Source organism: Haliotis cracherodii, unplaced genomic scaffold (genome assembly GCF_022045235.1).
Source record: "Haliotis cracherodii isolate W230 unplaced genomic scaffold, xgHalCrac1.p SCAF_21, whole genome shotgun sequence".
NCBI classification, from domain to species: Eukaryota; Metazoa; Mollusca; class Gastropoda; order Lepetellida; family Haliotidae; genus Haliotis; species Haliotis cracherodii.
The window spans coordinates 15,173,957-15,189,769 of NW_027266277.1; the positions used below are offsets into that span (position 1 = coordinate 15,173,957).

The 15,813-nt window shown below is 42.8% G+C and overlaps 1 protein-coding gene across 1 annotated transcript; it reads left to right on the forward strand.

Annotated features, from left to right (window-relative positions):
• The first annotated feature begins 239 nt into the window (after positions 1-239).
• On the forward strand, positions 240-13,475 carry LOC139470989 (uncharacterized). Its single transcript, XM_071253300.1, has 8 exons — positions 240-252; positions 5,892-6,029; positions 6,988-7,142; positions 7,535-8,729; positions 9,650-9,787; positions 10,430-10,528; positions 11,698-11,789; positions 13,173-13,475. The coding sequence occupies exons 1-8, from the start codon at positions 240-242 to the stop codon at positions 13,473-13,475; spliced, it is 2,133 nt and encodes a 710-aa protein (XP_071109401.1).
• Positions 13,476-15,813: the final 2,338 nt, after the last annotated feature.

The following is a 15,813-nucleotide window of genomic DNA, read 5'->3' on the forward strand; positions in this document are numbered from 1 at the left end:
ATAACGGGCAAACCGTGGTTTGGGAATACAAAACTGTTCGATAGACACAGCCATGCAGACAGTAAGTCGGTTTCGTGTATGTATTGGATTAGAGGTAGTTTGTGAAAGAAACCCTGCCATTCCGTACCGAGCAGAGTTGAAGGAGGACGCTATGCAGATAATTGTCCATTGAACGAAAACAGGACGCGGGCCAGAAGTCGGCAACACCATTGAAAAGACATTTACATCGCCCAGACAGAATGGTTTGCTGCAGTAAGTACTAATCTGTACACGTGTTCATTCATTCGAAATGTCATTTTATTTGAGTCTTTTGTTAGATGTTGGCATTTCTTTAACTACACGAGCAACAATTTCATATTCAGGGGACCGCCTCCGTGGTCTAGTGGTAGATCGTCCGCCCGGAGAGCGGAAGGTCCGGGGTTCGATCCCCGACCGCGTTACCCGTTGTTGTTACCCTGTCTGGCGCTCGACATTAAGGGGCTAAAACAAGGACTGGTCGGTTCGGAGTTAGTATACTGTGAGTGGGGTATTCATGTTAAATTGCGGCATGGTATCTCAGTGACCTAGCACTATAAATCGGCATCAGTCCTGACTAGTACAAGCAGCAACACAAACACACACACGTACATGCACGTCGCTATATAAGTGCAATAATCTTGGACGCGACGTTAAACCCCATTTCACCTCACCTCATATTCAGAGGACTGGCATTGGCTAGGATTCGCGTACAAGTGTCATTTGTTCCAAGGAAAATAGGGAAAAATTAATTTGTCCTCAGGTAAAATATTTAAACAAATATTAAAAACACTTTAATTGTTCACTGAGCTTGAACATTGGACATAGTCACCTTCCCCCATCCCCCAACCTCGCGCTTCTTTCCATAATATCAAATAGTAGGTCGTTGACTTGATTTGGTGACGATACGTAACAATAAAATAAAACTTCCTCTGTACGGACCCTGTTAATCTGGAACACCCAGACGAACTGCAACTACTGCTACGGCTACTACTACTTCTACTGCTACTGCTACTGCTAATTCTGCTGCTACTAGTACTAATACTACTACTGACCGCCCCCGTGGTCTAGTGGTGGAGCGTCTGCTCGAAGAGTGGAAGGTCGGGGTTTTAAAGATGTTACTTGTTACCCTACCTGGCGCTGGGCATTAAAGGGGCGAAAGCAAGGACTGGCCGGGGAATTCAAGGGAAGCAAGGGAAAGCAAGGACGAGTGGGGAATTCATGTTAAATTGCGGCATGGTATCTCGGCACTATAAAGCCGCCATTAGTCCGGAATAGTAAAGCAGCGACACACACAATGTACGTCGCTATATAAATGCAATAATCCTGAAGGTGACGTTAAACCCTGTTTCACCCCATCTCTAGAGAACAGGGCAGTCCGGGTAAGACGTGTGTCTCTGTACATGCAAGTTGAAAGAGGCTTCTTCACAATCTAAAAATAACGGATGCATCAAGCTATTGCATAAATGGGATGGATGATAGGGATGTTATATATATATATGCTCTATTAGAAGTTACAGTAAAACGTGAAATTAATGCGTCTCCAAAAGAATGCGACCGCTTGCCCCTAGCCAAAAATGCGACTCAATATGAATGCGAAACCCCCTCCTCTCAAGCATCAGTTGATTTATATCTAAACAAAATGTCCTCTGTCAGGTTTACATGAGAATCCTCACCTTGATCCAACCTTACATTAATCCAATCACACACCAAATAGCACCGCTTAGTAGCGCTGGGTAGAGTACTTCAGCTAAAACAATACGTGCGCGCTGGCTCGTGTCGGCCTTTGATGCAGTCGCAAAGAGCAAAGACACCGTGTTGGGTGGCGTGTGTCTGGACTTGCAGGTGTGATCAGTGATGACATGAGTGAGTAGAACGCTTGTCTTCACCCCAGCAGTATCAATTCACAGGATGTAATTAGTGTTTGAATGACATTGTTTATGTACTTGTTACAAGTGCTGCTCAATAAACATTGATGTGGAATACATAGTTGTTTGTTTTCAGCGTATGTCTAAGTTGGTATTTCTGCTATCCAAAATGTCTTATTGTTGATATAAATGCGATGTTTAATAATGCGAGCAAAGACCACTCGCATTTTTCGCATTGAATTCACGCTCGCGTTAATTTCACGTTTTACAGTAATAAATTTGACATGTCTAACAATGGTCATGTCAGAATCCAGCCCCACGAGCGTAAACAAATAGCGGTGATAAATTAAAAAATACACATACCAACACTAAAACGAACCAACAATTACAAAGAATACTAAAACATCAACCACCATTTTAGTTTAGCCATGCATGGACTCTTACTAGAAATATCATCTCCGACTTTTGTTGAACTAATCCTCGATTTTTCCATGTAAAATATTTTCCTCATTAGATCTCGACTTTCAATTTATATACGTTTATAATCAACAACAAGAATTAGAATGTTACATGTACCTTGCAATATTCTTCTCCGCCTTGAATGTTACTTCAGCTTCTCCTCGCCGGGCAATTCTTCTTTGTTTTGTCATTTTGTTTGAATCAACACCTTCCTAAAAAGAACAAACTGTTGGTTTCCATAACAACAAGATATAAACACTTGACGTTAACAATGGACGTCTGTCAAACTAGGTTTGATCTTTACAGTACAAGAAGTAAACGTAAATCATGTACACATGTATTGTATGTTTCTTGTATTGTGTGTTGACTAAAATACACAAAAATATGATATTTGTTTGTTACCCTGCTCGTCGCTATGCATTAATGACATAAACTTGTTCAAGGGCTGGTCAGCTCAGAGTCAGTATACTGTGTCTGAATGGAGAATCGGCATTGTAACATGAGTCAGACCTAGTACAAGCAGCCATTCACACACAAACATACACGCACACATTCACGCACACACACAAACACACACGCGCGTCGCTATATAAGTGCAACAATTTTGAACGCCATGTTAAGCGTCACATCACCTAACCTCACAATGTAGCGATTTCTTTCAATATTTGGGTTTTAAGCATCGTCCTAATTTATGATTGATTTTTTTGGTTAAATGTTTTAAACTTATGTTTCATGACTGGCAGTATAAATCCAAATTATAAGTCAATGCGAATTCAAGTTCTAGTCGTATGCTATATATAGAAGAACACACGTATCATATTGAATAATTTCATCAAACTGATACTTCATAGTAACTTAATATGTGTATATAAAGATTACTCCGAGCTGACAAGTGTTTTGTTAATCCGTTAACTTGAATCCCATCTTTACTACTACTACTACTACTACTACTACTACTACTACTACTACTACTACTACTACTGCTGCTGCTGCTGCTGCTGCTGCTGCTACTACTACTACTACTACTACTACTACTACTACTACTTCTACTACCACTGCTTTTAGTACTACTCGTAATGCGACTTTCACTTCTACTACCACTACCACTACTACTACTTCTTCTGCTGCCACTACTACTACTACTACTACTGGTACGGTGTTTAAAGCCACCGCTCGTCACGCCTAAGACCCGGGTTCGTTGCCCAAATGGGTACAATGTATGAAGCCCACTTCTAGCGTCACCCGACGTGATATTTCTAGACTACTGCTAAACGGGCGTTAAATCCACTCACTCACTACTGCCGTACCACCTAGACATGCGCATCTAAATGTTTAATATATGAATAATGTGATGATTGCACATATGACATGTTGCCTGGCAACAATAACAAAGGTGTAAAATACAAACCCGTCTCAAATGGATGTGTCTCATCGCACCGCCATAAACAGAGAACGGTTGCCATGGGCGGCCAAACAGTCCTTCCACACCAGTATGTCATCTGCCTCTTGATGGCTCGCACTTAGGACGGAGACGCTGTACGATTCTGAGCGACCTGTGTCACGAAGGTAGTACGCCATTTTTATGCCATCTTTATATTTTTCTTAAACATATTCTAGGTAAATAATTTTACGTAAGTGTTTTTTTATAAACCCTTATTTTTCCGTTTCTTAGGCAATGCTACTATGTTGCTAATTTGTCGATTTTGAAAATCCGATAACTGAACGAGAGTGTCATGAGAGTGTCATCTGTTTAAAAGAATTTTCAATCACGTTTGGTTTGAAATATACATATGTCGATTCTTATGATAATAAATCCGTACTTCTAGGCGGTAATAACTATCATTTAGAATCTCAAACTTTAAATCTTTACTTGCTAGTTGGTTAATATAGTGAGTTATTTCGCAAACGGTTATGTTTTTGTATCGTGTTGATATAACTGATGACTAGATTTCTTTAACGGAAATCCTGTGCCATTTCGCTTTGTAATGTCTCCCGATACCAGTTGGAATTGAACTGACAGCTCAATGGAATCCTCTATGATCGAAATAATTAAATTAATTTTTTCTTTAAAAAATTATATCATTTCATTCGCAGAATTAGACGCATTGGGATTTATATATAGTTTAGAGCATTTAAAGACGCCATTTAGCTTTCAATCTTAAAAAAACAAAAATGTTCATGATATGAAGTCTCCCTAGTCCGGACTTCCGGCAACATATGCAAGGTGAGGTGAAATGATCTTCATGATGGGCGGATACAGAGGGGGGTGCGCACACCCCCCTTTTTATTTCGAAAAAATCTTTATTTTTGTATAAATTACCACCAGAGACAATAAATATATCTTAATTGTGCACCCCCCCCCCCCCCCCCCCCCCCCCCCCCTTTTAAAAAAAGCTGTATCCGCCCATGGTCTTTAACGTCGTGTGCAAGTTTATGGCGCGTATAGAGCGACGTGTATGTATGTATGTATGTATGTGTGGCTGCTTGTTTTAGTCAATGCCTTGGGTACCCTACTCAGACACAGTATTCTGACTCCGAGCCGACCTGTCTTTGTTTTATCTCATCAATGTCAAGCGCCAGGCAGGGAAACAACAAGTACCATATTTTAACGTATTTTGGTCAAGACCTTACGAATCACAGAAAAACATGTTTATGTACTATAAAAGTTCAAACCACTTTTCTTGCACAAGAAAGACGTAAGACGGCAAATATTATCGTCACGTTTTTTTATGTTGTTGTCATGGAAACCAACATAACAGTTTGTCTTATCAGGAAGGTGTTTCAAACAATATGGCCACCTCTGATAAACGCAATGTTCACAGAATGCGAATGATATCGCACGCAGACACACTATACTGACTCCGAGCCGACCAGTCCTTGTTTAAGCCCCTTAATGCAGAGCGCCAGACAGGGTAACAACAAGTACCATCTTTTAATCAGACAGTCTTTCCGGAGGTGGTTTCAGCACTTGTACAAAATAAACTAGAGACATTTGCTCATTCTGCAATTTCTTATTTAGACGATCAGTGTTGACACTGAATACTACCTTATGCAGAGTTGCGTACCTTAGGCGTGCCAGAAACCTATGACCAGATACGTCCTCATTAGGTTTGCCTGCATCACTTTAGTCTCCTCTCTCTCATCATTTTAGAAATGGTCTTCGTCATCTTATGCTTGTCGCAAGATCACGACAGCCGTCATAGAAAACAACAATCTTCATCTATGACGTCGTTTCTAGTCATTCAGACATTACGTCACAATAAGATTTGAATGACGTCAACAATGCCGTCCAGATGACATAAACATTACACTGGTGTGCTTGAAATGCTATTTGCACTTGTGCACATACGAGTTTTATGAACTCGATTATTTCTAACCGTATGGATAATAATTACAAAATTCATACGTAAATATTTCTAAATATTTTCACTGCTACACGACAAACACTTTTTACTCTGAAGGGAGTGGAACAGTTATTTTTCAAAAAACAATTCTTCCATGTTGAAAAAAGATTTAACGAAGGTATAGCATGACATTATCTGTTTGCAGACTTTTTACAAGACAATTCCTTCCTCGACAAGAAGATGAGCACGGCTTCACCCCGATCCATGTCGACGGCCGAGAGCCTCAACAGCCAGGAGATCATTGACGTCATGCACCCACAGACTGGGAAAACTGAGATATTACGTAAGTAAGAGATTAAAACTCAAACACTACTGCCCACAACTACTTCCACCTTTATCAAGGAACAATTCCGGAAATACCAGAGGAATTGCGGAACATTTGCTGAATTACAGCGGTACTTTTGTAGAATGAACCCAGTACGCATACGGGATTTCCGCGGAACTGTTGCAGACTGTAGCGGAATTAATGTATGGTCATCTGTTGTATCACACAAATTTCGCGGAAAATAGCAAAACGTCAGCAATAGGGTATATCAATAAAATACATTCTCTTTATCTGAAATGAACATTTTTTTTGAATTAATAAGAATAGGGATTATTTAATGCCAGGAATAGAGTCTTGGCGTATAACTTTCTGTACATCCGACTGTTTGCAAAATATATTTGAATTCACTCGGACACTCGATTCGACATGATTATGATCTATGGTCGAATACCCACATATACCCATAGCCGTGGTTTTCACCAAAGCGGTAAACGTCAACGACCTGCACCACGTTGACATTTCTCCACGTTAAGTTGACACGCTTTGATACAACTTAAATACTGCCCAAAACAGCTTTAAACCGACTAAACCGTAAGTATCGACTAACAATTGTATCGGTATTCTAGAGAAGATAAAACTTAAGGCATTAGATGATTGCCAATTTTTCCATTACCAATTGAATATTTAGCGATATATGTTCAGATAAAAAAAATAAAAAATGTTGTTATAATAACAATAATAATAATAATAATAATAATAATAATAATAATAATAATAATAATAATAATAATAATAATGATAATAATGATGATGATGATGATGATGATAATAATAATTATTATTATTATTAATTTGTGTGTATTTTGATGTGTATGTGTGTGTCGGGGGATGAGGGTTTTGTTTTAATCCGCGAGTCTTCATACTAGTGTCATTCGTAATACTGTCATTGACTTATCGTTGTGTGCCCTGTTTATAGTTGGGATATGTCGAGGCGAGCCACTGACAGATTCAGGTAAACGACTTCAGCTGTTGAAGATTCTGGCGCTGACCCTCCTGCCCATCCTCGGACTCTGGGCCTTCACCGTGTACAGCTTGTCAGACAGCATCCAGGGCAAAGCTGACATAGAACAAGTGGGTGAAAACAATCTACCTTCAGCTTTCTAGTTTGTATTTAGATAATACCCATCGAACACATTTTCAATTCAATCATATGAAACGTTAGAACGTTATTTTCAGTTTAAATGTTTCTGTTTGTAACAGGGCGGTCGGGTAGCCTAGTGGTTAAAGCGTTCGCTCGTCACGCAGAAGACCCGGGTTTGATTCCCGACATGGGTACAATGTGTGAAGCCCATTTCTTGTGTCCCCCGGCGTGATATTGCTGGAACATTGCTAAAAGCGGCACAAAACAATACTCACTCACTCACTGTTACATAATTTATATTCACAAACTAACTCTGGACAAAATTATTTTCGAAACATTTCTTCTCTGAACAGACAAACGTACAATAGCCTTTGTTTTTCAGACGCAATATGCTGTAAAGTTCAGTGTGGAGATTGGGAAGTTCTTAGACAGGATCCAGCGCGAGCGAGACATGTCTGTTCTGTATCTGAGTATCCTGGGACCGGAAACCAAGACCTTTCTGATGAACGAGTATCTCTTAACTGACCAGGCTTTGGACCAGCTCTCTGATTGGCCTGTCAGGAACGATGTCAACTCCATGTTCCACTCTAAGCAAGCCTTCCACAACTTCCTCAAAGAACACCGAAAGAGCCTCGATCCCAGCAACTTCGACATCTACGTCGAAATGGAGTTCTACAGTTTCCTCATCGAACGTTTCGTAGAGTGGATGTACGACGCCATTAGAGAATCCAAGATGGCGTCCATTTGGAAGATCCTTGTGTCCTATCAGAAGATCGTCACAGGTATGGAACAGATTGGCATTGAGAGGGCTTTGGGTGCTGTGTACTATGTCAGCGGAGGTTTCCCTACAAAGAGCGATTACGAAAACTACAACAACAAAGTCCACGTCTTCAAAGCCAACTACAGATCTGCGGTGCTCTACTCCAAGATCATTGACCCCATCTTCCAGGAGGGAGTCACCAGCAGCGGCACCAACCTCACCGCCGTCATTGAACGCTTCCGGTTCGAGATCCAGCATACATTGGAGATCGCACCGTCCATTACCAAGGGCCAGTGGTGGTTTGACAACATGACGCTGTACCTCGACACACTGTTGGTGATCCAGATGGATTTGGCCATGCTGATTAACGGACAGCTGGAAGAGATTATTAAAGGAGAAGAAAAGAACCTGATCATCAGCGCAACGTTCCTCGTTGTGGTCATACTCATGTGTCCACTCGTCATCTACTCTGTTGAAGCTCTGACAAGCGACATCCAGAAGTATGCCATCACCCTTGTCCACAAGACCAAGGAGCTTTCGAGAGAGAAAAAGAAGACGGACAGCTTGCTATATCAGATGGTTCCCAGGCCGGTTGCGGACAAGCTGAAAATGGCAGAGGACGTTGACGCTGAGTACTATAAATCAGTGACTATAATGTTCTCGGATATTTTCGGCTTCACTCGAATATCAACAGAGTGTTCCCCTCTTGAGATCGTCAGCCTCTTGAACCATCTGTACACGGCCATCGATGAACGCCTCGACAACCACGAGGTGTACAAGGTGGAGACCATCAACGATTCCTACATGGTCGCATCAGGTAACTTTCTTTACAGGTCTCACGTAATATTTTCTAGTGGTCTGTACGTGTGAACACTGAGTTAGCTCCCTTTCGTAAAGTTTGTAAATCTTCTCACGGCGATATCTCGTTCGCTGAGCTCTCTATACTATCTCCGCCGTCAGTATCAACTCACCATTGTGGTAGGCGGACTACAGTCATGCGTGGAGTTGAACTCGCAATCAACAGTCCGTTGTGTAAATTGTTTGCCAATTTGAATCATTATTTCAGTTGAACCATTCTGTAATTAGTATGGCGCGAATTTAAGGGGGAGCTTGAAGTTTCCATTAGTCTGTAACGTCCAAGCAATCTGATCAAATAAATAAATAAACAAACAAAAGCGCGTTTTGACTTTGACGTGGCTGTACAGCTGATTGTTACTTGAGAATTACCATAGTACAATATATGAAAGACTTGCTAAAGAGCGAAGACCTACGCGGGACTTGGAAAGCGGTTATATATGGCTGCGATTTCTAAACGAGGCATTTACCGACAAACTCTCTCATAATTCGCACTACGCCGATAATTTTATAATACTAGCACTGTTCGGGTGAGGGGCGGTCGGGTAGCCTAGTTGTTAAAGCGTTCGCTCGTCACGCAGAAGACCCGGGTTCGATTCCCGACATGGGTACAATGTGTGAAGCCCAATTCTGGCGTCCCCCGCCGCGATATTGCTGGAATATTGCTAAAAGCGGCGTAAAACCATACTCACTCACTCACTGTTCGGGTGATATAAGGTTTTAAGTGGCTCGCGTTGTCTCGACAAGTTGAAGTAGATATGGTCCATATTGGTAAAAACAAGAATTTAATTGATGATGTCCCCAACTGGAATATTGTTAAAAGCCGACAGCTCTCAGTCATTGATCACATCAATCTGACGTTGTCCCTGATATAATCTCCAGGCCTGCCGAACCGCATTGGTAACCGCCACTCTGCTGAAGTCGCTGCACTGGCCCTGGACTTACTGCACATGATGGCCCAGAGGCGCTTCTCGACGCCCGGCGAGAGACTCATTCAACTTCGTATCGGCATCAACACAGGTGAGAAGGTTTGCTGTTGTTTGATGTTTAACGCCGCAATGAGCAATATTCCAGCTATGTGATGGCGGTCTGGAAATACTCGTATCTGGACCAGACAATCCAGTGATTGATATCATGAGCATCACAATTAGAATACGATGACATGCATCAAACAAGTCAGCGAGCCTGACCACACGATCCTGTTAGTCGACAAGCATTGTCGCCTGTTACGGCCAGCATGGGTTGCTGAAGACCTATTCTACCCCGGATCTTCGCGGGTAGAGGAGGAGGGGCGACTTCTGGGGCATCAACACAGGTGAGGAGGAGATACGATTTGTGGGGGAATCAACAATGGTGAGGTGAGGCGGAGGGACGATTTGTGGGGACGTCAACACAGGTGAGGAGGAGGGACGAGTTCTGGGGCATCAACACAGGTGAGGAGGAGGGACGAGTTCTGGGGCATCAACACAGGTGAGGAGGAGGGACGAGTTCTCACCACGAATATCAAACTGAGGGTCCCTAACTCAATGTGTGTCAATGAAATCTTTGCAACACATGGGGCTTTCTCCAACATCAAGCTGACACGCCGAGATATAACTGTGACACTAACCAATGCGGCCTTAACCCCAACTCCCTCACTCACACACAGTTTGTCTATTGCAGGTCCCTGTATGGCTGGTATTGTCGGGACAATCATGCCCCGCTATTGTTTGTTCGGCGACACAGTTAACACCGCCTCGCGTATGAAAAGTTACGGACTGCGTAAGTATCTATACAATCTACGATGAACGACGGCAATCATGAAAAACGCCAAAATTCACATGTCCATGCATCGGAAATTGTGAATAATGATTGTGGGTGGTATGTGTTGGTTATAATTTCTCTCTCTCTCTCTCTCTCTCTCTCTCTCTCTCTCTCTCTCTCTCTCTCTCTCTCTCTCTCTCTCATTTATATTCATTCATCTCATTCTTCTTATTCATGTACAAAGTGCACCATTATTAACTTATTACCACCTTAATGATCTTTTCGTGAACACTCGGTGTCATCACTATTTGATAGTAATTTATAAACACATCATCATGACATTGTCGGAATAGTACAATGGACTCTGCTTTTAGCATATATTTCTTCTGAATATTGAAAGTGTTTTTCGCTTTTGTGTACGACTAAATGTCATCAGCACCCAATTACCACTGTGAAAGACACATAGGCAAAGATCTCTATACCCTTTTGTTCATGTAGAAAACCAGTCGTCTAAGGCGCCGCGATTCGCTGTGCAGAGTTGCGTCCCTTGGACACGCCAGAAACCTATGATTGTGGGTTCGAATCTCGGTTCGCCCCGATTATGTTTCTAGATTTGTCAGCACCATACCCGTGCTTGTGGGTTTCACCGAAGTGGTAAACGTCTGAGACCTGCATCACTTCGGGGTTTCCTCCCACATTAAGCTGACAAGCCGCGATATAACTGGAATACTGTTAAAAGCGGCGTTAAACCCAACTCACTCACTCACTCATGTACAAGTATTAACGTACGATTACATATCGTCAACGACCCAACTTTTTTAGCGTAAAGGACGTGCAGATGAAATTCCATGTATAACCGCAATAGTTGAAATAATATGTGCATATATTGTGTAGCGCGCAATATGACAGCTTTGTTCAGCAACAAATGCCTGCCGTAAAAGGCGACCATGCTTGTCGTAAGAGGCAACTAACCGGATAGGGTGGTCAGGCTCGCTGACTTGGTTGATGCATGTCATCGTATCCCAACTGCGTGGATCGATGCTCATGATGTCAATCACTGGATTGTCTGGTCCAAACTCGATTATTTCCAGACAGCCGTCATATAGCTGGAATATTGCTGAGTGCGGCGTTAAACAACAAACTATTTGTAGCATGGTGACTTCATATTTGAATACGTACACTTTCAGCCAACAAGATTCACATCAGCTCCAGCACGCACAGTTCCTTGAAGAAACACGGAACATTCGTCATGAGACATCGCGGAAACATACAAGTCAAGGTACGATCTTGAAGAATTTTTGAGTTGGATATGTTTTGTTTGTTTGTTTGTTTGTTTGTTTGTTGTTCAACGCCGCACTCAGCAATATACCTGCTGTATGACGGCGGTCTGTATGTAATCGTGTTTAGACCGGACAATCAAGTGACTGACATCAGCGAGTCTGACCATCCGATCCCGTTAGTCACCTTGCGACAAGCATGGGTTGATGAAGACTAATTCTAACCCGGATCTTCACGGGGAACACGTAGGGGTTGATGAAGACTAATTCTAACCCGGATCTTCGCTAGGAGGTTGAGTATGCAACGAATGACAAGATAGTACGGATGGTCAATAACGATTGGAATCAATATGTTGGTCATTCAACCACCCTGTCGTTGTTAAGGGTACCATATGCCGTTATTTTGCAAAAACATTGTCTTTCCTTAAAGGGCAGCTGTGCTCCACTGTCGAGTGGACCCGTGTAGATCCAGGGTAGAATAGGTCTTCAGCAACCCATGCTTGTCGTAAGAGGCGACTAACGGGAACGGATGGTCAGGCTCGCTGACTTGGTTGATGCATGTCATCGTATCCCAACTGCATGGATCGATGCTCGTGATGTCAATCACTGGATTGTCTGCTCCAGACTCAATTATTTACAGACCGCCGTCATATAGCTGGAATATTGCTGAGTGCGGCGTTAAACAACAAACAAACAAACAAACAACTGTCGAGTGCCAATTACAAGCATTACCTTTACGTTGCAATTCGTGGCATGTGGAATATTAGACACAAGCTCTGCGTGAAAACCGTAATCGTCACCTTCTGGGTCCATATGACCACTTATCTGGTATGCCCGGGGAACGGACTGTCGGTGGTTCGATCCCAGGCCGTGTCATACCAAAACGTTTATAGATGGTACTTGTTGATACCCTGCCTGGCGCTAAAACAAGGACTGGTCGGCTCTGAGTTAGTATACCGTGTATGAGTGTTGTATCCATGCTAAATTGTGGCATGGTGTCTTAGAGGGCTAGCACTTTTAAATCAGTATTAATCCGAACTAGTACAATCGGCCACACACACACGCGCGCGCGCGCACACACGCACGCACACCCCCACCCCCTTGTCCAAGGAACCACACACACACAGCTACAAACACACACACACACACAAACACACCCGCCGCTATGTGAGTGAGTGAGTGAGGTTTTACGCCGCTTTTAGCAATATTTCAGCAATATGAGGGCGGGGGACACCACAAATGGGCTTCACACATTGTACCCATGTCGGGAATTGAACCGGGTCTTCGGCGTGACGAGCGAACGCTTTAACCAGCAGGCTACCCCACCGTCCGTATGTACTAACATAGATGCCAACGATACGTAACGTTACTTGTGATAATTGCAGGGCAAAGGAACAATGAAGACATTCTGGCTTGTCGGCACTTGTGACGGAGACAGCAAGATCTCTGACGAACTCCCCGCGAACGACGAGAACACGTACGCACGCGAGGCTAACGAGGAGCTTCCGGGCGAGATACAGCAGTATTATCCCTCCCAGGTCCAGGCGGGCAAGCTGGAGATGTTCTCAATGGGTCACCTGCAGGAGAAGCTGGCTGACCAGCTGGGCTTCAAGGACGGTTCTGAATGCTCTGGAGGTCAACTCCCGACCCAGAATCAGACAACGCCGGCTCAGCATGTTGATCAGTAACAGTTTAGTAGCCGATGACCCTTGATATTTATTGATGACTTAAATACAGACGGTGTGTGCGCGTGTGTGTATGTGTGTGCGCGTGCGCTCGCGTGTGTGCGTGTGTGCGTGCGTGTGTGTGCGTGCGCGTGTGTATGCGTGTGTGTGCGTGTGTGTTATCAGGCAAGTCTTAGATGTTGGAACAGGTATGCACACACTGAATGTTATATGAGGAGTGGTATTTAAGACAAGGCTGTCATGATACATGTGATCATTCTAGGGGGACCTGCCCAATAACATCAGACCTGTAGCTGTAGTCAATCAAACTTTATCCATGGTACTTATGAGGCCAAAGTCAGTGGTATGTGTCAAACTCCGAAGTGTCGCTTCGATAATAATAATTACAGTTGAAAGTTTGAATGACATTTTATCCATCTTGTAATGACTATTATTTGACCCAGGAGCATCTTTCGCCTTTAACTGTCTGAAGACGCCACGGACAATGTTTTAAAAGACGGACATGGATTAAATTGACATCAACATATTTCATCGTATCTGAACATAATTTTTTTAAAATTGCAATCAGATCTTTGATTGAAGGAGAAGTAATTACACATCATTTTTTGGAAGAGATGTTTCATGGTGTACACGTCACGTATCTGTTTGTTGAAAATGTCATATCTTCCTGGTATAAATACATGAAAAAATAACTTGATGTAGTGTAGTGTGGTGTCTGTACATTTAAATAATTTATATTAAAATTGATCTTGTTGAATACCTATTTGACAAATGTACAGACTGTGTACATGAATGACCATGCCAACCTGGACATATATATATATATATATATATTGAGTAGAGAGTAGAACAGCATTGTACAAATAATTACTCCAGACGAGATCAATGACCCGGAGGACCCAATGAAAACAAGGACCCGAGGACCCAACCCCTGAGGTGGTCGGACATGACCGAGGCCGCAGGTCGGACCGTCGAAGGGTTCGGGTCCTTTTGCCTTGCATTGATCACTCCTTTGTCGGGGATACGGGTCCGTTATTCGTTGTGCAAAGTTGCGTCCCTTAGAGTTCCAGGAAGGACTTAAACCCAAATCCGCTGTGATTTTCTTGATTGTCAGCACCATACCCGCGAGTTTCACTAAAGGCATCACGCGTTTGATCTGTTATCACGAAACAATGCATGGGAACCAGTGCATCAGAAACCCTTTGCAACAGGACACAGGTAGCTAAGCCATCTTAGTCATTGTGCGACCTCGAGTTGTTTCACCAAAGCAGTAAATATCTGCAATCTCCCACCTTTGGTTTTCCAGTCACGATATGACGATGCACCACAAGACAGTTCAAAGCATTCTTCACCACTCGCCCCTTTCCGTTACCTGCAAGAAGACTCGTCCCCCAATCGATGAATGTTATGTGCGAAAATACGACAAACCAATCAGAATGCGCGTATGATTTCAAGTTATTCGTCAAAGAATCCCTCAGAAATAATTTTTGATTTTACATTTGTCTTGCATCTAAAAATATACCAAAGACACAGTTAAATGTGTTTAATCATACTGTATAATTCCGCAGGTCCCGATGTGCTTTAAGTTGCATCGGAAATATATATCATATATGGGGAAATATATGTGAACCATTATGCAACGAGTTGACAATTGTTTTAGGTATGCCCGTTTGCGATAAGACGGAGCTCGGTCGCTAAAATGGCCACGAGATGGGCACGAGTCGCTATTCGGCTTGTCCCGGAATAATACGAGTTGGTCACGAATGTGTTCAAAGCAGTGTTAAGCGTAACTGTCTCACTACAAGTCTAACATTTTATTGGAACAGTTTCTTGTTTCCTGGTCCTTGGGTACGTTTAGTCCTTAAGTATAGTGGGACCATTTCTTAAAGACAGCATGAACATATGCTCATAATTCAAACAAGGCAAATGTGTTTTATTGGGAGTTCGTTTTACGCTAGACCTTCAAACATATATCGGGGCACGGGTAGGCAAGTCGATGAGACGCCGCAATTTGCTGTGAAGAGTTGCGTCCCTTGAGTACGGCAGAATCCCGGTTTCTAGGTTTATCCCGGTTTGTTTTCACTTCGGGCTTGCCCCCTCCCCTTATTAAGGTGACACCCCGTGATATAACTGGAATACCGGTCAACGGGGTTAGACCCAGCTCGCTCATTCACTCAAACATAAAACGTTAACTGTAAAGCTTCTACATTTTTTTAAATAACATGTGAAAAAACGTGAACGAGACTGCCAATTGGTTATCTTGTATCGACTAATACTATCAGGTCAATATAACAAAAAAAAACACTAGATGTAATAGGTAGTCATCGAACGCTCATCCTAG

Bases quoted from the DNA above. Each gene is read 5' to 3' on its own strand.
- LOC139470989 (XM_071253300.1), top strand. The intron at 6,030-6,987 runs GTAAGTAAGAGA...CCCTGTTTATAG, and splicing joins TGGGAAAACTGAGATATTAC to TTGGGATATGTCGAGGCGAG. The intron at 11,790-13,172 runs GTACGATCTTGA...TGATAATTGCAG, and splicing joins GCGGAAACATACAAGTCAAG to GGCAAAGGAACAATGAAGAC.